The sequence below is a fragment of the Pantherophis guttatus genome, chromosome 8, assembly GCF_059756535.1.
Source record: "Pantherophis guttatus breed Tessera chromosome 8, ASM5975653v1, whole genome shotgun sequence".
NCBI classification, from domain to species: domain Eukaryota; kingdom Metazoa; phylum Chordata; class Lepidosauria; order Squamata; family Colubridae; genus Pantherophis; species Pantherophis guttatus.
Window position 1 is genome coordinate 12,375,348 of NC_142070.1, and position 22,512 is coordinate 12,397,859.

A 22,512-nucleotide genomic window follows, 5' to 3' on the forward strand; every position below is an offset into this window, starting at 1 on the left:
GCTCCCAGGACCTTAACTTTGCATGAAGTACATAAGGTATCAAGATTCTATAGTGAACACCCTCCCCTTCCCATAAATACAGAGGGCATTGAGAGTCCTGACTGAGGAAAGGATTTTTTTGAGGGGTCCTTGGTGTTCTCTGAGCTTGGTTGTTGTTGTTGTTTTGCAGACATTAAGTTACCCAAACTAAGTTACATCATCAGTGCTACCAGTAGTTGACTTTGTTTGGCTGAGGTTGTTTTTTTTTTAAAACAGTCTTTTACTCTCCCAATTTGCTGACAATTTGGTTTTTAATTTCTGGATGTTAACTAATAGGCTTAAATACTGCTGGATAGTTTCAAAGTTTGTAGGTAGCACTGAATTCTGGGAAAGGTGGCATATCACTAAACTGATTTTAGAATCTCTAAGAATGGATTTGTACAGGTGTGCAATTTTCAAGACAAAAGTAAAAGTATATTGTCTGTTCTGCTTGCTTTTGGAGTATGGGTAAAATAGTTTGCTCATTGGTTTCTTTAAAGAAGGAACATGACTCCAAATTGTATAGCTACAGCAAGAGAAACTGCAGTACAAAATTAAAAGAATCGCAATCCCCACAGACTGTTATTTAAACTGTGTTGAATCACACAGAAAACTGGATGATTCAGAGGCCCAAAACAAACTTGGCACAATCTGGAATATTGGGATTCAGGAACTGCTTGCTAATAATAAAACAACAACACAAACACAACGAAAAGCCCTCTGGGGCATGTCTAAAGCAAGAATTTTAACAATAACCTCCCTAAAGTTCATTATTTCAAAGAACTCTGGGAATTACAGCCTCATGAAAAGCAAAAGTGCTTGTAAAAAAAAAAAGCATCTTCAATCTCTTCCCAAAATTACAACATCTGAAATGGCTTGTTAGAAGAGTTTATTAAATAGGATTTATTCAATCTCTGAGTCTCGCCACAGTTTTTGTACCTTGGAAGACTGTTAAATTATTCCGTGTGTTCATCCCTATCCTGATCACACACATAATTATTGGGAAGGGTATGTCTGATTGAGGGGTTCAATCATAATACCCAAATGCCAAAAAAAAAAAAAAATCTAGTTTAACATTTTGTTGTTAAAATGTCCTGTTGGGTTCTGCTGCTGGAGGAAGTAGTTTTAAAATGGTAGTTTTATCATTTGCTGAAGGCAAACATGAGGTACATACACAAGTTTTTTTTAAAAAAATATTTTAAATGGGCTTCAATTCCTAACTCAACCTTAATTTTGCTGAGCGAACCATGCATCCCCCTTTTCTAAGGCAGTTTATTCTTGCCACTTTTAATTCAGAAACTGAACAAAATAGAAACCACATGGAGATTAGATTGTCTTCCATCTACTCCAATACTTCGCTTCTTTAGCATGCCTGCACATGATAGCTTCTGATAGACTCAAGGTAGACTGCCACTGGCCATGAACTCTCCATTTGAGTTATCCATGCAAACTGGCAAATGTAGACACCTAACATGTGGGCATCATTAAATCTTGAAAGCAGGAAACCATTGTGAGCTGTAGATTTTATTATTATTAGACAGAAGAATCGTCTCTTTTTAAGGGAGGAGGATATTTTAAGATATTAGACTGCATGATGCCTACAGGATAGACTTGTAATTTATGGGGCTTTTAGCCACTGCCTTGAAAGGGTAGGAAGTGAGGACAATATAAACCGTGTGGATCGCTATTCTTAAAGGGTCTGCTTTTAATCGTGTCCTCTTATACATTACAAGCAGAGGCGGGCGCTGTTTTTCTCAAATATCATTGGCTGACTTCGGAAGACGTGCCCCCCCCCCCCCAGTTTATCCAATCAAGTCAATTATCTGGGTCCCCAGGGTTTTCCGAACCCTGAACGAACCACCCGAAGCAAGTCGGAACAATCCACGGGGCCAACACATTGTTGGCTGAATTGGGTTTCGGTGCTTTATTCGCAGAACAATATTAGCCAAGCCGTCTAGGTTTCGTGTCTCGTGATAACGCAGCTTAATTCGTCTCGTCTGGGTTTTTTTTTCCCCTCTCCATTTTTCCCCCCTTCGCAACCTTTTTTATTTTTTCATTTCTTTTTTCATTTCTTTTTTTCTTCTTTTTCGTTTCCCCCCCCACCTTTTGCCTCCTTCTCTTTCTCGCATTGTCTAGAACCCTGTTCGTTTTTTAGGAACCCATCCTTCCGAAATCACCCAGCAAAGTGCGAATAACTAGAGGAACCAGGAAGTTTTTTATTCTCTGTTTAAAGGAATGTGTAATTCTATATAGATAGATAGATAGATAGATAGATAGATAGATAGATAGATAGATAGATAGATAGATAGATAGATAGATAGATAGATCCAAAAGGAGGTGGAGATTTTAAAATAATTCATATTTTCAAAACCTTTCTGTTTAGCCTTAGAGGGAAAAAAACCCCAAAAAGAACTGCCTGTACAGTATTTGGTAATAAAGTAACTAAAATGATCGATTGTAATGAGTTTTTATTGATTTATTTATGACCAATTTTATTTCATCTCGGATGAGACATTTTCTGCACCCTTCAGTTTTTCATCCAGGCAACAGAAGTGAATATAACTGACTTAAATTGATTCCTCCTTTTTAAAACAAAAACAAAGTGCATTGAGTTAAAACTGGTCTTGGCAGGGCTGTTTTTGTTCACGAAACTTGAAATGTCTTCGTATAAATTAATCAAAGGCTAAAAGGCTAATACGACATTATTAGCTTTAGAAAAAAAATAATAATATAAGAAAGCAATGTACACGTTTCATTTAAAAAATAAAAAATAAACCCCGACATTCCACATTTCAAATTCTATCCAACCAGGCGCGCGAATTCGGGATTTCAAAACCAACCGTAAAAGTTTACTTGCAATTATTGTTATTATTATTATTATTTGCAAAAGGGAAGATTTTTATCCCGAATGCTCGGTTTCCTCTTTTCTCGCTTTACTTCTTGCTTTCTAAAGCAAAATACAAGAGTTAGAATCAAGCATTCTTCCCCCCACAGTGTGTGTGTGTGTGTATGTATGTATGTATGTATGTATGTAAGGTGTTATTCATTTGGCGGGACTCATTTAGAGAGAAAATTAAAAGGAGCTTTAAACTACAATATCTAGGTTACATTTTTAAACAGCTGTTCCGAAGGAGCTTGACTGCCCTATAATATAGTCAATTTGAGGGAAAGACCAGGGCTCAGGTATTCCAATTTGAAATGGCAACCGAGGCCTTTTAATGTCCAGGTTACACACAGACCGCTTCTTCACGAAAGTTCCTGCGTTGCTCTAAAAGCTTGCCCATTCTCCCGATGGAAAAATAATAATAATAATAATAATAATAATAAAAAAAAGACAGAGGTTTTGCTGAAGGAAACCAATGACATTTAAACCTCCCCGATTTCCCTTAAAACCCACACGCCCCTTCGCAGTGCAGATCATTCGCGTCCCAAATGTGGAAAGTTGGGAGTTAAACTAGCGACGAAAACTCATGGGGCTACTACGAGAAAGAAAAAAAACCGCCGCTTTTTAAAGTCACAAAACTCCCCGAAGGAAGAAGAAAAAAAAAATAAGAGTTTGAGGAGCGGAGGCTGAGGTGGCGACTCAACAAGGCGCGAGTCTCCCGAGCGCCGACGCTCTGACTTGCGAATTAGCCGGGAGTTAAAAGATTATTAGGTTTAAATATTCGCTGTGTAGAATAAAGTCCGGTGGCTTTTATTTACAAATAAAGAGGCGCCTCGGCCGCACTCGGGATAGTAGCGGGTCCCTTTTTGGCGGGAAAAGCCGGGCGGCGTTAGGCCCCGGGCCTGTCCGTCGAGGCTCCCCCGCCTCAATTTTCCTCAAGATACCCATCCGGGCAGGGGCAGCTCTGAGGGGGCCGCCCGGCGCCCGGTCTCCTCCTCCTCTTTCTCTGGTCGGAAAAAGCAACTGGTTCTGTGGAGCTCGTCCTTTTGGCGGCCGCGCGGCGTTTTTTCCCCCCCGCGCCGCTTAGGAGGAGGCCTCGTTCTCTGAGGCGTGGAGCAGCAGGCCGGCGCTAGGCCCGCCCGCCTTGTGCTTCTTGAGCAGCTGCGTGATTTTCTCGTCGTCCGAATTGGGGTCCAGGGGCCGGTTGTAGTCGTCGTCCTCCTCCTCGTTCTCCGAGGCGCCTTTCAGCCGCTCCGTCTCCGAGTCCTGCTTCTTTTTGGCGGTCGCCATCTCGGCAGCGTGTTTCTTCCGCCACTTGGTCCGCCGGTTCTGGAACCAGACCTGGAAGGAGGAAAGAGAGAAAAGAAGGCCGGTGAAAAGGAGAACCAGAGGGCCTGCTGTCTGAACCCCCCGTTTTCGCTCGAGAGTTTCTGCCCGGCTCCCAGCTATCCCGTTCGGAGGAGTGAATCCGGATCGGCATTTACTTCCTCTCCTATTCGCAAGGCCAGAAACCCACAAGAAGATGGGTTTCAAAGCTTTGGGAGGATTCGCACTCGGTGCTAAACGAGAGGAGCACTCGGCGGCATTTTCACATAGTCTAGACTAGACTAGCAATAGAATAGAATAGAATAAAAGGAAAGGAAAGGAAAGAAGGAAAGGAGAAAGGAAAGGATAGAGAATAGAATAGAATAGAAGGAAAGGAAAGGAAAGGAAAGGAAAGGAAAGGAAAGGAAAGGAGAAAGGAAAGGATAGAGAATAGAATAGAATAGAATAGAATAGAATAGAATAGAATAGAATGAAAGGAAAGAAGGAAAGGAGAAAGGAAAGGATAGAGAATAGAATAGAATAGAATAGAATAGAATAGAATAGAATAGAATAGAATAGAATAGAAAAAAAGGAAAGGAAAGGAAAGGAAAGGAAAGGAGAAAGGAAAGGATAGAGAATAGAATAGAAGGAAAGGAAAGGAAAGGAAAGGAGAAAGGAAAGGATAGAGAATAGAATAGAATAGAATAGAATAGAATAGAATAGAATGAAAGGAAAGAAGGAAAGGAGAAAGGAAAGGATAGAGAATAGAATAGAATAGAATAGAAAAAAAGGAAAGGAAAGGAAAGGAAAGAATAGAGAATAGAATAGAATTCTTTATTGGCCAAGTGTGATTGGACACACAAGGAATTTGTCTTTGGTGCATATGCTCTCATTGTACATAAAAAGAGAAGATACATTCATCAAGAATCATAAGGTACAACACGTAATGATAGTCATAGGGAAAAAGTCAATATAAGTCTTAAGGATACCAGCAACAAAGTTACAGTCATAAGTGGGAGGAGATGGGTGATAGGAACGATGAGAAGATTAAGAGTAGTGCAGACTTAGTAACTAGTTTGACAGTTTTGAGGGAATGATTTGTTTAGCAGAGTGATGGTGTTTGGGAAAAAACTGTCCTTGTGTCTAGTTGTTCTGGTGTGCAGTGCTCTATAGCGTCATTTTGAGGGGAGGAGTTGAAACAGTTTATGTCCAGGATGTGAGGGGTCTGTAGATATTTTCACAGCCCTCTTTTTGACTCCTGCAGTATACTCCTGCAGGTCCTCAATGGAAGGCATGTTGGTAGTAATTGTTCTAATTACTTCCAGAAGAAGCAGGATTTTCCCCCCAAACCTGGTAACTTAGGAATAGGGCGGTATATAAATTTAATAAATAAACTTTAAGATAAGTGGAGTTTAACTCCCAGAAGCCCCCAGCCAGCATTTGGGGTGGGGTGGGGGGAATTTGGGGAGTTGAAGTCCACACATCTTTAAAGTTGCCAAGTTTGAAAACTCTTATTACAGACCATAATCTAGTTGCTTTTACCTTGATGTAAAAATCCCAGGCACCGATAATACACAATTATTTCTGGACTTTAATTCCCAGAAGCCCCCAGCCAGCATTTGAGGTGGGGGGAATTTTGGGAGTTGAAGTCCATGTATCTTATGGTAAAAGTTGCCAAGTTTGAAAAACTTTTATTCCAGACCATTATCTGTTTGCTTTTACCCTGATATAAAAACCCCAGGCATTGATAATACACAATTTCTAGTTGAATATGATATGAGAAGCAGTTTGGTGTAGTGATTCAAGGTGCCAGGCTAGAAACTGGGAGATTTGTGAATTCTAGTCCTGCCTTAGGCACAAAAGCAGCTGGGTGATCTTGGGCCAGTCTCTCTCTCTCTCAGGCCCAGGAAGAAGACAATGGCAAACCTTGCCAAAGAAATTGCAGGGACTTCTGACAGTTGCCAGTCGAGAATGGCTCTATAAAGGTGGGCTTGGAGAGATGGGAGAACACTGGAAAATTGCAGAGCTGTAGACTAGATAGTAAAGGAGGGGAAAAAAACTCCAAAGAAGTAACATCTCTATTGTTTATTTCCAGAAAACATGGATATTTCTTTGAAATTACCAAAGTGAAGCCCATTCTCTAAAGGAATTACATATGCCTACACTTGGTTTGAAAGAAGGCTAGTATATAAAATTGATATGCACACCTTTCAAAGAAAAAGCCTGATTTTAGAAATTATTTTCATAGCATCGTTAATTTGTGTACATGTATTGAAAAGGGGGTCTTCATATCCTCCAGGAAGGCACCAGGTCTCAAATCAAATGTTTGCAGGACCGCAAATGTAGCACACGTTTGCACCTCTTAACATACCTCAACTTTTCCTGGAATCGCATAGCTTATCCCAAGAATGTGATAACTCTGTGTTTTTCCAACTTGGCAACTTTTAAGATGTGTGGACTTCACCTCCCAGAATTCCCCAGCCATTTGCTGTAACTGCTTTGCAAGCAAGTATGTACTGCATACTCCTCCAATTTGGACTGAGGGGACCCTGAATCTCCATAAACACACCATGGAAAATGTCTTGTTTTGGGTACACATACTGACTGTGTAGGACACATTAACGAAGGGGGACAACTGAAAGTCGGGGCCAATTCAAGGGTCTGGCATGCATGGCATAGGGCCAAGTTATCTTTGGGACTGCTTCCTTCTGTGGACATCTACCTATTCACAGGTAGGTAAACATGAGTTAATTCTACTTTGTTATAGGGCTCTATTAAGAGAATCTTGCAAGTCTGAAAGTACAAATCTCCCACCATCTCTTTACTTCCTTCAGTTGGATTCTTTCTAAGTTTCCCCCTCTGCTTATTTTGCAGCTCTGGGTTCCCCCTTCCTGCCTTTTTTCAGTATTTCTTCCCCTTATTTGCCAAGGTTATTCCCACATACTATTACAGGTCCAAACCATGTCTCCTCTCTAAAATGCAGTTATCTGTGGGGATCTAGGAACTGAGGCCTTTCCATAGCTGTGTCTGCTTTGTGAAACAGCCTCCCCTGAGATTCAGGGCGTCACTACCCATCTCACCTTCCAAGGTGTTCTGAAGATCTGACTTCTCTCTCAGGTATTATCAGTTCAGGAGGGCAGGAGAGCCCAGCATTTGTGGTTTTATGATGGTATTGTTACGATGCTTAGTGGTATAAGGTTTTTAATTTGGGATATTTTGCTATTCGTTTATATGCTGTTAGTCATCCAAGAGTTAATTTTATAAAACGTGGGCAGCCATACAAATCTTTTTTAAAAAAAATAAATAAAATTGGCCTGCAGTCAGGCAGCCTGTCTTCTTCCTTTGTGCTAATTTTGAAGAAGTTCTCATAGTCAAATCATTGTGAAGTAATTGTTTTTTTCTATTACTGTAATGGAAAAAAAAACTACTTTTAAATTATGTTGTCTGTTCCACAGTCCCAGCTTTCCTGCCCAGGCATAATAGATAGAAGGTTCTCAAATAGAGCTATGAAGGGTAAATTAAATTTAATGGTGGTAGTTGGGTTTGATATATAGTATAAACTAGTTTTAGAACTAGATTCTAAAGCTGGTTATTTCAGAGTTAATGTCATTGAGATTGACAGAATTTGCTCCAAGCTGTAGGACTGGCAGTCCAAAAGGTTTGCTGTCCAAAAATGCAATTTACTGAAAAATTGTCATGGTGGTGATCAGTGGTGCCTGTAAAAAAAGTTAGTATGATGGCTACGATGGTTACAACTGAAGGTCATAAAAACAGAATGAGCTGCGATCACATTATTGTGGCCACCATTCTAGAGGGTGTTTTTTTAAAAAAACTATACCCAGCAGACAATTCTTAGTGTGATAGTACATTTTTTTAATGTTTCATGGAAATACAGGACAAAAAGACTCTTCACCCCCAACTGGCTTTATGATCCAGATCAACTTAACTGAAAAATGGACAGTCTAATTCCATCTCATTTCAGGTAGAGTGGAAATAATTCTGTAGTTAGCTGTGTGGTTGAATCCAGATTTAGCCAGGCTTAAAGTAAACCTATCAGAACCAATAATAAATCATTTCTACCTAATAATAAACCATTTCTACCTAAAATATCAATGATTCAATAAGTCTGCTTCTAAATATATATTATATTTATATAATATATAAACACTTCTAAATATGTACAAAGTCAGTTTTAAGATCTGTTTGGCATCATTATTTTAGAGTTGTTTTGGAGCCATGGTTTTTTTTTACACACACAAAAGAGAATGTCTTTTCTAAGACAGTGGTAGCTGCAACATCCTTTTTTTCACTACGCTCACATTTATAACAGGCTCATGATAGGTTTTTCTCCTACTACTGTTAAAAACTTAAACATAATCATTTCAAACATCCTCCCATGCAAAACTAGTGGAAAAGTACAAAAGGAAAATTTGCATTAACTTTCATTTTTCAGTGCATCTTGCACAATAGGGCTTATTATACTTTTGCCTTCTGCACTAAATTCCACTCTGCATTACTGCAGTAACTAGTGTTAGTTCCTATGGCAATATAGATACTACTGTATTATCACTGATATCCCCAGAGTAGTTATCCTGCATTTGATGCAATTTTAATTGTGTTTCTCCAATCCAGCAAAAATTTATTTCATGCATGAGCACATACACTCCTGCATCTATTTTTCTCTCTCAAATGTTATGTGAATGCCAATTTATGTCCTGGAAGGAACCAAGTGTCATGCCACATGCCTTCAGTGGCATCTGTGTGATGATACCACATAACTGCCATCATGTTGGTGTCATTAAGGTTTACTGGCTGTACGGTGCCATATCAATGGTCCAGTGATATGCTCATCTCCAACGTAATATACATTCTGATAACTTTTTCACTTTCTCTTGGACCAATAAAAATAAAGTCAAGCCCAGAAGTGTTCATATGTTTCTTGACAATCATATGAAAGGAGTTTCTCCCCCCCCCTCCCCAACTTCCAGTGTAGTTTACAGCCTTGAAAACTTCTTGGTGGTCTTCCGTTCAAATATCGCCCAGAAATAATTTGCGTAGTATTTTGAGTTCAGTCTAGTTGATTAGACACTTGACTGTTTATATACAATTGTTTATATACAATCAAGTTGATGTCAACTCTTAGCAACCAGATAGATAGACTATCTCCAGAATGATCTATCCCAAGGACAGGTCTTCAGGCCTTCCAGGGTTGCACCATCATCCTGGAATTAAATCTATTCATTGATTAGATACTACTAAGCTCCAAAATCTCAGAGGTCCTATTAAAGCAATGGAGCTAGCTATTTCAAAGAAATGTGATTGAACACTATGATTTCCACTCTTTTAATGCCAACAGGTTGCTGTTAAATCAGTCCATCATATAGGATTATTTATATTCACCAAAATTATTTTTACACCCCCTATTTAATTGACTATTCTCATTGCTACAGTTCACAGCAGTGAATGTAGTAAGCCCATTATGCTCAAAAGAGCCTACTCCCAAGTAATTGGGTATATGAGTGCAATTAACCATTCATATTTGTCAGTTGGATTTCAATCATGCGAGTCTATCAACTATCAAAATGCAAATGAGCCATTAATAGGAGCGTGGCGGTAGAAGTTACTGTACTCTCACCACAAAGATTCACTTAAAACTAGCTGCATATAATTGCTCTTCCTATTAGCAACCCCTCTCAACCACTATTATCTTCTCTGAGAGCATCCTGACTACCATCACAAAGCTTTGGTGTAAGATTCCACTACTTAATTCACTCCGCAATCAAGAAAGCACATTTAGACATTGCGCCTGGAATCCATTCTCATTGTCTCTTCAAACCATGTCCTGCTCTTGAACCACCCCACATCATCACTAAGTAGTCACATCTGACTAGGTCAGATCTACCTGTAGCACAGTTAGCAAGGACAGCCTCCTCTGTGCCATCCTAAACATTCCCTTCTGTGTTCAGCGAGGCTGATGCTCAAGGAAAGGATGAATTACAAGGCTAAATTATCTCACACCCAACACGTAGTCAGAGTCTGCTTATGATGCTAAGTATATTTGCTGAAGAAGAACTCTTTATTGAGCTGAAAGGACCTGTGTATTAGCAAAAGCACACAGAATAAAACTTTACCTGGACTGAGCCGCATTTGCTTATTATATTCATTCCCTGCAACTTACTACCTCCCATTTTCCCAAATGCCACCAAAACTTCAGACAGTTGAGACCATGCTGCCAAACAGCTCTTTCCTGCACGAGTGTCTTTCAGATGGGTTCATTACAATGCCCACCATCCACACACAACAGGAGAAGGGCATGCCAACCCAGCTAAGAGAGAGCATTTGGTTGAGTAACACGGCTGTTGTAAAGATTGAGTAGTAGCTGAGCCTTGCCTTGCATGGAACCCAGCATTGAAAGCAGGCAGAAAAAGATGAAGCTGCCTTTCACCAATTCAATACTTTTCCCCATCCTTGTATCTGGACTTGGCTTCCCGGCATTTTATCCTCTTTTTAACAAGATTGTGTGAGTCAGTTTTTTATAATCCTGTGTAGACTGTTGCTCAAGGCCACAGTCCTTCGCTAGAAGGGAGTATTTGCAGCGAAAAGCCAAGTGTGGGAGAGGGCATGCTTCAAAATCAAAAAAAGCCCCAGGAAGTTAAAGTGAATCGTCCTTCTGCACAGACACACACACAAAGTTTTGCAATTATTAATCCCAATATAGTTATGGAAATTAAAGCAGCCCCACTGTGTGGAGAATGGCAACAATAGCAGCCCAAACGGACTCAATTAACTTTTTGCACAGACTGCTGGACTGGTTTCGCCTTTAGATTCCTTTTCTTTTTCTCCCTGCTACAACCTGTTATTTCTACCTTCTTCCTTTCTTCTTTCTCCCCTTCCTGCTCTCTTCCACCCCCCCCCTTTTTTTTGTCCCTCCCGCTTTCCTTCCCTGATCTCTAGATGCGTCTTCTTTCATTTATTCTTGCTTCCTCCTCACCTCTCAGTCAATTGAAAGTGGAAACCTAGCGTTGGTTAAGTCAAAAGTGCCAGATGGCCGGAGGGGAGACTAGACAAGCAGAACGGGGTGGAAACAAACAAGTTGCTACTCTCCTTTTTTTTCCTCCACCCTTATGACTTCGAAATTAGATGAATACATTTGCACACCATAAAGTCAACCGGTTGCATTCATACTCCGTGCTAAATAAACCGTACACGCTTTGTTGCAATTGGGTTAAGTAATGGTTTAACGCAATGCACGGAGATAGCCCTTGGTTTTCATTTTGTGACAAACTGCATCCAAGTAAATGTAACCGAGTCTAAGTGCAACTTTTCGGGGCTGCTTGAAGCGAGAAGCGATGCTGTTTACTCGGGAGGAAACCCCCTAGAAGGAAAAGCTATTTACTGTCAGTAAGAAACTCATAAAACTGGAGACTTGGGGCAGAAAACCATATAGATATAACGAGGCTTTGCTCCAAATAGACATATGTGCTGTGTTTTTTGCCTTTTATTTTTACACGCCCTTTTGGGGATTTAATTTGTTATTTCTTCATGTATTATTACAGGCCACTCAATATATTCTTATACCGTAGGACAAAGCTAAATACAGAAAATAGTATTTATTGTTGAAAGACAAAAACTTCCTATGGACAGTGGAGGAGGGCCAAATTTTTTATATATATATAAATATATAATTTTAAAACTTTAAAATTACAACCAAATAAGAGCTGACTGCACTTCATTCCTGCTGACATCAAGGCCGCCTAAATGAGCTCTGCACCAAACTTTTTTGGAGCTTGAGTTTGAGATCAGATGGAAGGTATTGAACAAATGTCAAGACCAGACTAAAATTTCCTGCTCTGTGGTAAACCACCTTCACTACGGACGGGACTTACTCAGAGTAAACACAGTGCTAACAAAAAGTGTGGCATTTTCCGCTTGGTGGACTTAAGAAACAAAACACATATGAAACCTTCATTTCCCATTCTGGACCAGACGGTTTTGTTCAAACGTGGGGCAAATTAACATCCGATTCACAATGCACCCTTTAAAAAAAAAAAATACCCCCACCTCCTCAAACACACTGCACTAAATGGTGAGGCATGTTGCTATCAGTGGAAAAAGCAGTCATTTATTCAAAGCCTTTCCCACATATTTACAGTGACAAATGAGGGTCTCTGGATAACTTTTGGAATAAAGTGACAATTTGTAAAAGGGAGTCTTCCCCTTCCCTCCCCCTCCCCTCCCCCCCCACCTCATCCATTTGAATACCCAGAAAGAAACAGCTTGTAAAAAGATTCATTGGTTTCATGGATGGAAGGAAGGAAGGAGAAAGAAAGAAAGGGAAAGAGAGAGAGAGAGAGAAAGAAAAAAGATTTGCTATTCTTATAACATTCCCAGTTGCTCCATCAGACAAGATTTCATTTTCTGCTGAAATCAATTCAAGGAACTGAGCAACCACCAAATTAGATCGACCTCTATGCTTCATTTAGTTCTTTTCACCCAGAGAAAAGGTCCTTCTTGTTCAAACAGTTGCAAAGCTCTCCCGAGTTCCCACTTGCAAAACGAAAATACCCACAAGCAGAAGTACCCAATCCAAACAGCCCCATTTACACTTTTATGCTCAGTACAATCCTATATGCTTCTACTAGAAAGATTGACTCAGTGACTGACTATCTGAAAAGTGAGTAAATAATCAGAACTGAATTTTAACAAAACATCAAGAGTAGAAACAGATGAACTGGTCAGAGAGCTGGACTGGTTAAGCTTTATTTTCTATCCCTCAAATTTGGATCTATTTCCTACAGCTATCTAGAAGTTTTTTTAAAAAATGATTCCTTCCAAATAAATGAAAAACTGAATTAATTTGCAGCTTTCCAGTGTAAACCTTTGTTGGTCTGCTCAGAAATGATTCCGTTGTAGGGAACACTTATATTCACATGAATATACAGGAGGGCAGCTATAACAGTCTATTTTTTATACAGACCTATAAAGGAATTATAAAACAGAGTGGGGGGAAAGAGAATGATTACTTAGGTTTTGCTCCTTGCTGGGGTCAACATAAGGTAAAGTTTAGTCCTGGAGATGCCCCCCCCCAAACAAAATTTGTAATGAGTTTGATAAGATTTATTTCCACATATGGAAAGTACAACAGGAAATTTTCTTCCAAAAATGTCTGAATTTGTTAGGTATACTACACAATTTGTGTGTGTGTGTGTGTGTGAGATATGCATGCCCATAATTGTACAGAAAAGTTGGCTTTAATTCTGCTTTTGTGAAATCCCAGCAGTATGAATGAACAATTGAAATAATCACAAACCTTGAAGTGCACTGAGATACAGAATATTTTCCCCCATTACTACACAGCGAAGGCAAGGGAAATAATGGTTTCCAAGGGCATCTTAAAATGGTTCTGTTTATCCTGACTTCAGCTTTAGAGAAGTAGAGGGTTCTTGCTCAACTACAACTGTAGGTGGATTTTAATCCACCAACCTTTTAGGCTTTACTAAATTCAATACATTTGTCTTCAGGGTGCATTTCTCAGGAGTTTCAGAGGAGGGTAAGAATGAACAAATTTACACCAAAGAGTAACAGAGATGTCTCGGGGATTCTTAAGTCAATGATGATTGGGGGGGAGGGGAAGAGAAGAGTTAGGTCTTCAACGCAGGAACACATTGCCAAATACACTACTCTAACGCACAAGTTGGTGTGCCTCTCGCAGCGTTGGCCTTGACTGTCCACAGTTCACAAGACAACCCTATCACAGCCTTCTTACAGAAGTGTGGGTCCCCTTCAAAGGTTGGGAGATGGATGGGAGCATCTGCATAGAGAAGGGAGACCACCCAAGCGATGGCTGAGTGTTTGAAGGGATCGGATAGAGTGGATATTTTTCATTCCAGATTCACTACAAGAACCAGTTAAAACACAACCCCAAATTTGACTTAGGCTTCCCTGCCTTGTTCCAGTTCTGAGTCATCGACTTCAATGGGCCAGTAGAGAAAGAAAACGAATCCAGTCGGGGAACGCTGGGCAGAGGATTTAAAATAAAAGAACACCTGGCTAGATCTTCTCCACTTTTTTAAAAAGGCCTAGAGTTTAGGATTGCCCTAGGTTTGTGTGTGGGTGCATAGGATTTGAGGGTCACTCATTGACACCTACTCCTGAATAGTTACCGCAAAATGCCAAACAATTCCTATTTACACAGCCAGGTACCCTTCTGGAACTTGCTTTTAGCCCTTGCGCTTTTTAAAAAGCTGCCCTAAGCTCCTAGCCTCTTTTACTTGATCATTAGGTTGAGTTTACCCCGCTACTAAATGCAAATTCAATCTTGGTTTTTAACCAGTCTTGCAGATCGGCTGTTTTTCAACATACTTCTCCAGCTTAGTTCATCAACACAGATCCATAAAGGTTATTTTACCAGCCGTTCATTTTCACAACGCTTGAATCCTGCTGATTCAAACCTGGACAGAAGGAACGGTCAGGTATGTGTATGTGTGTGTGTGTGTGTGTATGAGAGAGAGGGGGGGTGTTCTTGGGGGGGGCTGGGGCTGGGGCGAAAATATTTATTTTTCTCATTAATTTCGAGACAGTTTGGGGAAGTGAGTTAGAAACAGGAAGAGCTGAATCTATCTATCTATCTATCTATCTATCTATCTATCTATCTATCTATCTATCTATCTATCTATCTATCTATCTATCTATCTATCTATCTATCTATCTATCTAAAAATCGCTATTTTGCCTAAGGTGTTTTGTACAAGAAATCCACGAACCGGACTTTAATTTTCTTTATCACGACTTAAGAGCGCAGTCCCCTTCGGTTTTTTGCCCAGGACTAGAGGACTAAAGGGCGCCCACCTCCCCCACGGTCTGTGAACGACCATAAGCCGCCTTGCCCGCCCCGAGCGAGCGAGCGAGCGAACGAACGTCTGAATCGGGACCGTTTCTCTGTGTGTGTCTCTTTTTTGCTTTGCCCGCACAAACCGCTCACCTTGACTTGACTCTCCGTCATTCCCAGCGAATAGGCGAGCCTCGCTCTCTCCGGCCCAGCTAAGTATTTGGTTTGCTCAAAAGTCTTTTCCAAAGCAAAGATCTGTTGGCCGGAAAACGTCGGCCTCGTGTGTTTCCTTTTGCCGTCTTTATCCAGTAAAATGGAGCCTTGATCTAAGGGAGGGGGAAAAAGGGAAAGGGGGAAGATGCCACGTTAAGGGACCACAATATAAGGTCGGAGATAGCGAGAGGTTCTCACAGAATCTTCAAAAGGGTAACAACAGCAAAAAAATATATGTATATATTCCGCCCAGTGCTGCGTTTTTGCTCAACGGGAAAGGGGAAATTTCAGCACTCGGAAATTGAAGCAACCGGCGCCGTTTGTGAAACAGCAGTGATGGGTTTGGGCCTCGCTCCGTTGCTGAATCAAATGCCTATTCGACTCGCCTTGTCTCGGGGGCAAAACAACAAAAACAACAACCAAAAAAAAAAAAAAAACACCCGAAAACGGAAGATATCCGGAACAGCTTTTCGGAGTAAGAAGTTCGCAAGAATTGTTAGTTTGCGGGGGGGGGGGGGAGTACTACTAGAAACCTCCTTTTTTTGGATTTGGCATTCAGGGTTTAAGAAGTTTTTTTAGAAAAATATTACAGGGCTAGATGAAGAAGATAAGGCAGTGAACGAAGGCAGGGAAGGAAAGAAGGAAGGAAGAAAGAGGAAAGGAAGGGAAAGGAGGAAAGGGAAGGAAAGAAGGAAAGGAAAGGAAAAGAGGAAAGGAAAGAAGGAAAGGAAGGGAAGGGAAAGGGAAAGAAAGGGAAAAGGAAAGGAAAGGAAAGGAAAGGAAAGGAAAGGAAAGGAAAGGAAAGGAAAGGAAAGGAAAGGAAAGGAAAGGAAAGGAAAGGAAAAATGGTCTATCTATATTAAAGACCGGAGTTTTCCCTTAGAGGGAAAATGTGACTAAATAAAGAGCCAGACTTATTACTTAAAATACTAACATTTGGCCCCTCAACTGAGACGGATGTCTAAATTTCCATTAGGACTGGAAGTTCTCTCGCTTGAGGCAAAGAAGATATTGCAGTGGGGGTCTCCTTTTTTCCCCTTCCACTGCTTCCCCCCCCCCCACCACCACCACCAAAAAAAGAAAAGGATTTTAAAAAGGAAGCCAGAACAAAAGCGCCCCGGCGGCCGGCCTTCATAGCAAGCCACCGTAACCAAGTTCACTCAAGAATGTGAACCCCACGAATTTTCAAAGGAACCGGCTTCGGAGCGAGTCTCTCCCCCCCCCCACGGAAGGGATGGGGCTGCCGGGTTCAGTGCGTCGCCCTCCCCACCTCCTGGATATGCTTTCGTGGGGGGTGGGGGGTGGAAGAAGCAGCCTATAAGCACCCCAATAGCCAGAAAAGGACCAATTTCTTTTTTCTCCAAATGTTCGTGGAGAGTTTGGGACTTGAGCCTCGCTCTTTAAAGGCCAGGGGAAAGAAGCGTTAAAACGACAAGGGGGCGTTAAAACGACTCCGGGGAAGGGTTGGCCAAGAAGCCGCAGGAATCGGGGGAGGCAGCTCCGTTGCTAAATGAAGCATCAACCCCAGGCGCCCCGCTTTAAGAGGAAAGCAAGAGAGGGGAGCTACGAGGAGGGTTTGCTGGTTCTAGCGGTTGCTTAGACTTTAAACGACCTCTGAAGGCAGCGGTTCTTTTGAAGCGCCTGGATCCCAGTTGCTCTCACGTGTGAATGAATGACTCCCAGGTTTTTTTTATTCCGAGAGCGTTTTTTTTTTAAAAAATTGATTTATATGCCGCCCTTCTCCGGAGACTCAGGGCAGCTTACAATGCGTTAAGCAATAGCCTTCATACTTTTGTATATTTATACAAAGTCAGCTTATTGCCCCCACAATCTGGGTCCTCATTTAACCTACCTTAGAAAGGATGGAAGGCTGAGTCAACCTTGAGCCTGGTGAGATTCGAACTTGCAGTAATTGCAGACAGCTAGTGTTAATCACAATGCTATCAGTCTGCTGAGCCACAAGGCCCTTTCTTTCTTATAAATCATATAAATTGAATTAATTAAATTAAATTCTTTTCGCTCTTCTCCCCTGCAGAGTTGGGTGGGAGGGTGGGGGGCACTGAGTAGGATTCAAAGCAGAGCCTGTTCCCCGCCTACTAGCATGGCTGGGACTACAACTACCATGATTCACCCCCCCAACCCTCCCTCCCCGCCTTCAAAATAACGCAACCCATCCGGAGAGGGCAGCAGGTCGAAGCCAGAAAGAGGGCAAAGGCTCTCGAGCGAATGGCCAGCCCTGGATTGTCGGCCTGGGCTCCCCCCAGACAAGCTCCGACTTTCAACTTGGAAAAAGGGCAAAGTAGCAGAGTGGCGGAGAGTGCCAAGCGGCTGCCCTCCAGCGGTGGGGCAGGGAACTCCCATTAAGCTCCCCACCAGCCCAGGGCTAGGAATTGTGGGAGTTGTGGTCCAAAGAAGCTGGAGGGCACCAGTCCTCTAACGGCAGGGGTCTCCAACCTTGGCAACTTTAAGCCTGGAGGGCTTCAACTCCCAGAATTCCCCTTTGCTGGGAGTTGAAGTCAGCCAGGCTTAAAGTTGCCAGGCTGGGGGATTCTGGGAGTTGAAGTCCTCCAGGCTTAAAGTTGCCAAAATTGGAGGCCCCTGCTTTACGGAGTTCGGAAAGGGAGGGGATGCAGGGGAGGGGTGGAGAATGAAACTCACGACCTCCCTATCCAACCCAGGTTCTCCGGCCCAGGGAAAGGATTTGGTAGGGAAGGCACAGCTGGGCAGAGGGGGCAGATGTGGGGTGGGGTGGGCCCAATGTCCAAGGAGAGCAGCAAAGGTAGGACGGTGGGATGGGGGGGGGGTGTAGTCTTCTTCCCTGCAGAATTGGGGTAGCACAATCATGAATCCCGGGGTGGGTAGAAGGAACCGCTTTGGAGGTTAAAAAATAGGCAAGAGCCTTGGTGACGCAGTAGACTAAAGTGCTGTTAAGTAGCACTTAGCTGCCAGCTGCCTGCAATTACTGCGAGTTCAAATATCTCAGCCTTCCATCCTTCTGAGGTAGGTAAAATGAGGACCCGGATTGTGGGGGCAATAAGCTGACTTTGAATAAACAAGAACACCGCTTAGGGGGGACCCAAAAAGCCCTACTAAGCAGGTATATACAAAAGTATGAAGGCTATTGCTTAACGCATTGTAAGCCGCCCTGAGTCTCCGGAGGAAGGGCGGCATATAAATCGAACCAATAAATAAGCAAGCCCTGGTAGCGCAGCAGACTGATAGCATTGTGATTAACACCAGCTGTCTGCAATTACTGTAAGTTCGAATCTCCCCAGGCTCAAGGTCGACTCAGCCTTCCATCCTTTCTAAGGTGGGTGAATTGAGGACCCAGTTTGTGGGGGCAATAAACTGACTTTGTAAAAATATACAAAGTATGAAGGCTATTGCTTAACGCATTGTAAGCCTCCCTGAGTCTCCGGAGAAGGCATATATGATAATGATGATAATACTAATACTATACTACTACTACTACTACTACTACTACTACTACTACTACTACTACTACTACTACTACTACTACTAATAATAATAATAATAATAATAATAATAATAATAATAATAATAATAATAATAATAATAAATAAATAAATAAAAAGAACCGACCAAAAGGAGAGCCGGTTTAAAGCGGCTCAGCCTTCCTTTCCCGGAGCCCTCCGGGATGCCAGCCTCCCCAGCCAGGGTTTGAGGGCCAAGGCTTGGAGGGAAGGAGGTGGGGGAGGCAAAAGGGGTCCCAAATGGAGTGGGTGGGGGGAAGGGAGGAGGCGATACTTACGGGGCGAGCAGGCGAGGCGGGCGTCCCTCCAAGGGGGGCTCTGCATGACCCCCGGCCAGAAGATGGGCGTCCTGCCGGGCAACTCGGCCAAAGGCTTGGGGTACCTCCCCACGGCGGCCACGGCGGCTGCAGCGGCGCTGGGGCTGAAGTAGAGGCCCGGGGGCGGCGGGGGCGGCGGGCTGAGGCTGCTGAACCGGGGCAGGCCAGCCAGGAGCCCGGCGGCCGGCGAGGCGGAGGAGGAAGAAGAGGAGGAGGCGGAGGAAGAGGCGGAGGCGGCGGCCAGAAGCGGCATGGACGGCCGGCTCAAGATATCGTTGATGCCGTGCGGGGTGGCGGCCGAGTGCTGCTGCGGGGGCGACCCCAGCGCCGACAGAGCCCCCGCGCCGTGGGGCTTGAGGCCGGTCGGGGAGCCCAGCGGAGGGGAAGGCGAGGCGGACGCCGAGGAAGAGGAGGAGGAGGAAGACGACGACGAAGGAGCCGAGGAGAGGGAGGAAGGTCCGCTGGCTGCAGAGGCGGCCGGGGGAGGCAGCTGGTAGGCGGCGGAGGCGGCTGCTGCTGCTGCCGAGTAGAGCGGCGTCTTCATCTCGGCCATGCTGTGCAGGGCGGCCAGCGGCGGGCTGCTGAGCAGGAAGGCGCTCTGCCGGGGGGTGCCATCCATCGGCCCCACCGCCAGCATCCCCAGGACGGGAAGCCCAGGCAGGGCGGGCTTGGAACTGGACCTGGGGGGGTGGAGTGGAGTGGAGGGGTCCCTCTTCGGAGAAGCCGCCGAGCCTTCTTGGGACGGCGTCTAGGCGCCAAGGGAGGTTTCCCCCCCCCCTCTCCAAAAAAGGGCAGAGATGGCGGGAGGGGGGAGGGGGGGTATAGGAAAGTGGGGTGAGGGGGAGCGTGTTCTGCTGTGGTTGGGGGGGAGGAAAGGGTGGGGGGTGAACGACTGAGCTGCCCGGAGCAGAGAGAGAAAGAAAGTGAGAGCGACTAAACTGGATTCAGGAGGCCAGCATTAAAAGGGAAAGTTATCTATCTATCTGTCTGTCTGTCTCTGTCTCTCTCTCTCTCTCCTATCTATCTATCTATCTATCTATCTATCTATCTATCTATCTATCTATCTATCTATCTATCTATCTATCTATCTATCTATCTATCTATCTGCCTGTCAGTCTCTCTCTCTCTCTCTTTCTCTCTCTCTCTAATCTATCTATTTATATATCTGTCTGTCTGTCTCTCTCTCTCCTATCTATCTATCTATTCCCTGTCCAAGCTTGGAGGGGAATAAAAAAAAAAGAGAGAGAGCGCCCAGTTTCTCCTTGGCTTCTCTTAGACTGAAGCAGAGACGTCGGAATAGGAAAAAAAAAAAGGCCCGCCTGCCTGGAGCGAGAGGAGTTTGAGGAACGTGGGAAAGAGAACTTCGGGAAAAGGCTCCCCGGAGTTTGGAAGCCGAGACGGTTTCGCGCAGGGCGGGGGAGAGAAGCGAGTCGGGCGCCTCTCCTTGGGCTCAGGGGTGTCTTCCCCCACCCCACCCTCAAATCCTCCCTTTGATTTTGGAAGAAAACCAGGATTGAAGCCGGGAAAGGATCCTGCTCGGATCGGGTTGGGAAGCTGTCGGGAGAGAGAGAGAGGAGTTCAGTGGATCTTTTTGAAGGAGAAAGGATCTCTTCGGGGGATCCCGAGAGGGAGGCACTATCCCGTCCCCGAAAATAAATAAATAAAGCGGGGTAAAAACTCTTCCAAACTTTGGCCGGCGCCCTCAAAGAAGTGGGGTACCGGAGGGGCTGGAAACTTTCGTGGAAGGATCGGAACTTCTAGGCGAAGATCTACCGGCGGGATCAACGGAGAGTGGGGAGAGTAAAGTCCGCCTTGTGGCTTCCCTCTTTCGGGCTCTTCTCTGGCCCCTTTCAGGGCGAAGGGCGGGTCGGCCGGATCTTTCCCTTGCCAGCCACTCGGCCAACGGACACCAGAGCCAAGTTCCCGGGGAAGAAAAACGGCATTCACCCGGCGCGGCAAGAATGAAGCGGGCTGGCGGGTGGTGGAGCGCGGAAATCTGCCCCGTCGAAGGCTCCGAGCCTCGGGCGGACGGACTCTGCTGGGCGCCGCTTCCCTCCTCCGCGGCTGGAGAGCCCCTTCTCGGGTTCTGCTCGGAGATCCTGCGCTCCCTCCGGACGCGATCGCTTGATCCCAAGAGAGAAAGCAGCAGCGGCGCCTCTCCTCCTCCTCCTCCCCCTCTTCTTCCTTTAGCCCGGGTCGCCTGCGGAGAAAATCTCCCCGATCTTCGGACATGTAGAAGAATTTCTACCCTCTTTTCTTTTTCTTTCTTTCTTTCTTTCTTTCTTTCTTTCTTTCTTTCTTTCTTTCTTTCTTTCTTTCTTTCTTTCTTTCTTTCTCTTTCTTTCTTTTTCTTTCCCTCCTTCCTAAAGGCAGGCAAGGCGGGTCCGGGCGCTCCCTCTGCGGCTGGCTGGGCAGATCCCTTTTTTTTTTTTTGGGTCTTCTCCGGTTTGGCTCCTGGCTTTTTCCCGCTTTCCTCTTTTTTGGGGGGATGGGGGTGGGGGAATCGCGCGGCTCACCTTTCCGCCGCCTTCTTTGGGCTCCTGCGGGGCGTCTTTGCCTTCGTGGCGCGCTCTTTCCGCGGCTCGCCTTCCTCTGACAGATCCCAAACAACCACTCAGAGGTAATAAAACATTTTCAATTCCCCCCCACCTCCCGCCCCCTCTCCTTTGGCTAGTGGGAGGGGGAGACGGCTGGGGGAGGGGGAAGGGGGGGGGAGAGAGAGAACTTTGAGGAGGTGTCAATAAAACAGCAGAGGGAGGGACGGAGCCGGACCCCAGCCTCCTATTGGCCCTGCCTTTTCGTCGGGGGGGGGGGGGAGAGAGAGAAGAAACGTGGAACCAGAAGAAAAGACGAGGCGACGCAGAAAGCCGAACCGGCATCTCCGGCTCCCCCCTGCCCCCCCTCCCTTAAAGCCAAGGGGCGGGACCGGACCAGACCCTTCATTTGCATACAGAGCGCGCCAAGAAACTGCAACAGATTTGGGGACGACTCGGAGAGGGAGGGAGAGAGAGGGAGGGAGGGAGAGAGAGAAGGAGAGGGAGGGAGAGAGAGAGGGAGGGAGAGAGAGGGAGGGAGGGAGAGAGAGGGGGAGGGAGGGAGAGAGGGAGAGAGAGGGGGAGAGGGAGGGGGAGGGAGAGAGGGAGAGGGAGGGAGGGAGGGAGAGAGAGGGAGGGAGAGAGGGGGAGGGAGGGAGAGGGAGAGGGAGGGAGAGAGGGAGGGAGAGGGAGAGAGGGAGAGGGTGAGAGAGAAGGAGGGAGGGAGAGAGAGGGAGGGAGAGAGAGGGGGAGAGAGGGAGGGAGGAAGAGAGAGGGGGAGAGAGAGAGGGGGGGGAGAGGGAGGGAGAGCGAGCGAGCTCGGAAGGGGACTTGCCCCGTGGCAGTGAAAACCGAAATCGGAGTCCCTCCTAAAAGGTCATCTATTCCCCCCCCATTTTTGTCCCCCCCCTTCCTGCCAA

General features: G+C 44.8%; 1 protein-coding gene across 1 annotated transcript; it reads right to left on the bottom strand.

Annotated features, from left to right (window-relative positions):
- Window positions 1-2,469: 2,469 nt before the first annotated feature.
- Window positions 2,470-19,843, bottom strand: NKX6-1 (NK6 homeobox 1). The gene is made up of 3 exons (XM_034431146.3): window positions 19,020-19,843; window positions 15,188-15,360; window positions 2,470-4,243 (listed from the first exon to the last, which is right to left on the bottom strand). The coding sequence occupies exons 1-3, from the start codon at window positions 19,693-19,695 to the stop codon at window positions 3,986-3,988; spliced, it is 1,107 nt and encodes a 368-aa protein (XP_034287037.2). The 5' UTR covers window positions 19,696-19,843; the 3' UTR covers window positions 2,470-3,985.
- Between the last annotated feature and the right edge of the window lie 2,669 nt (window positions 19,844-22,512).

Bases quoted from the DNA above. Each gene is read 5' to 3' on its own strand.
- NKX6-1 (XM_034431146.3), bottom strand. From the start codon at position 19,695: ATGCTGGCGGTGGGGCCGATGGATGGCACCCCCCGGCAGAGCGCCTTC. The intron at 15,361-19,019 runs GTAAGTATCGCC...CCCCTCCCTTAG, and splicing joins CCGCCTCGCCTGCTCGCCCC to ATCAAGGCTCCATTTTACTG. The intron at 4,244-15,187 runs GTGAGCGGTTTG...TCCTCCTTCCAG, and splicing joins TGACGGAGAGTCAAGTCAAG to GTCTGGTTCCAGAACCGGCG.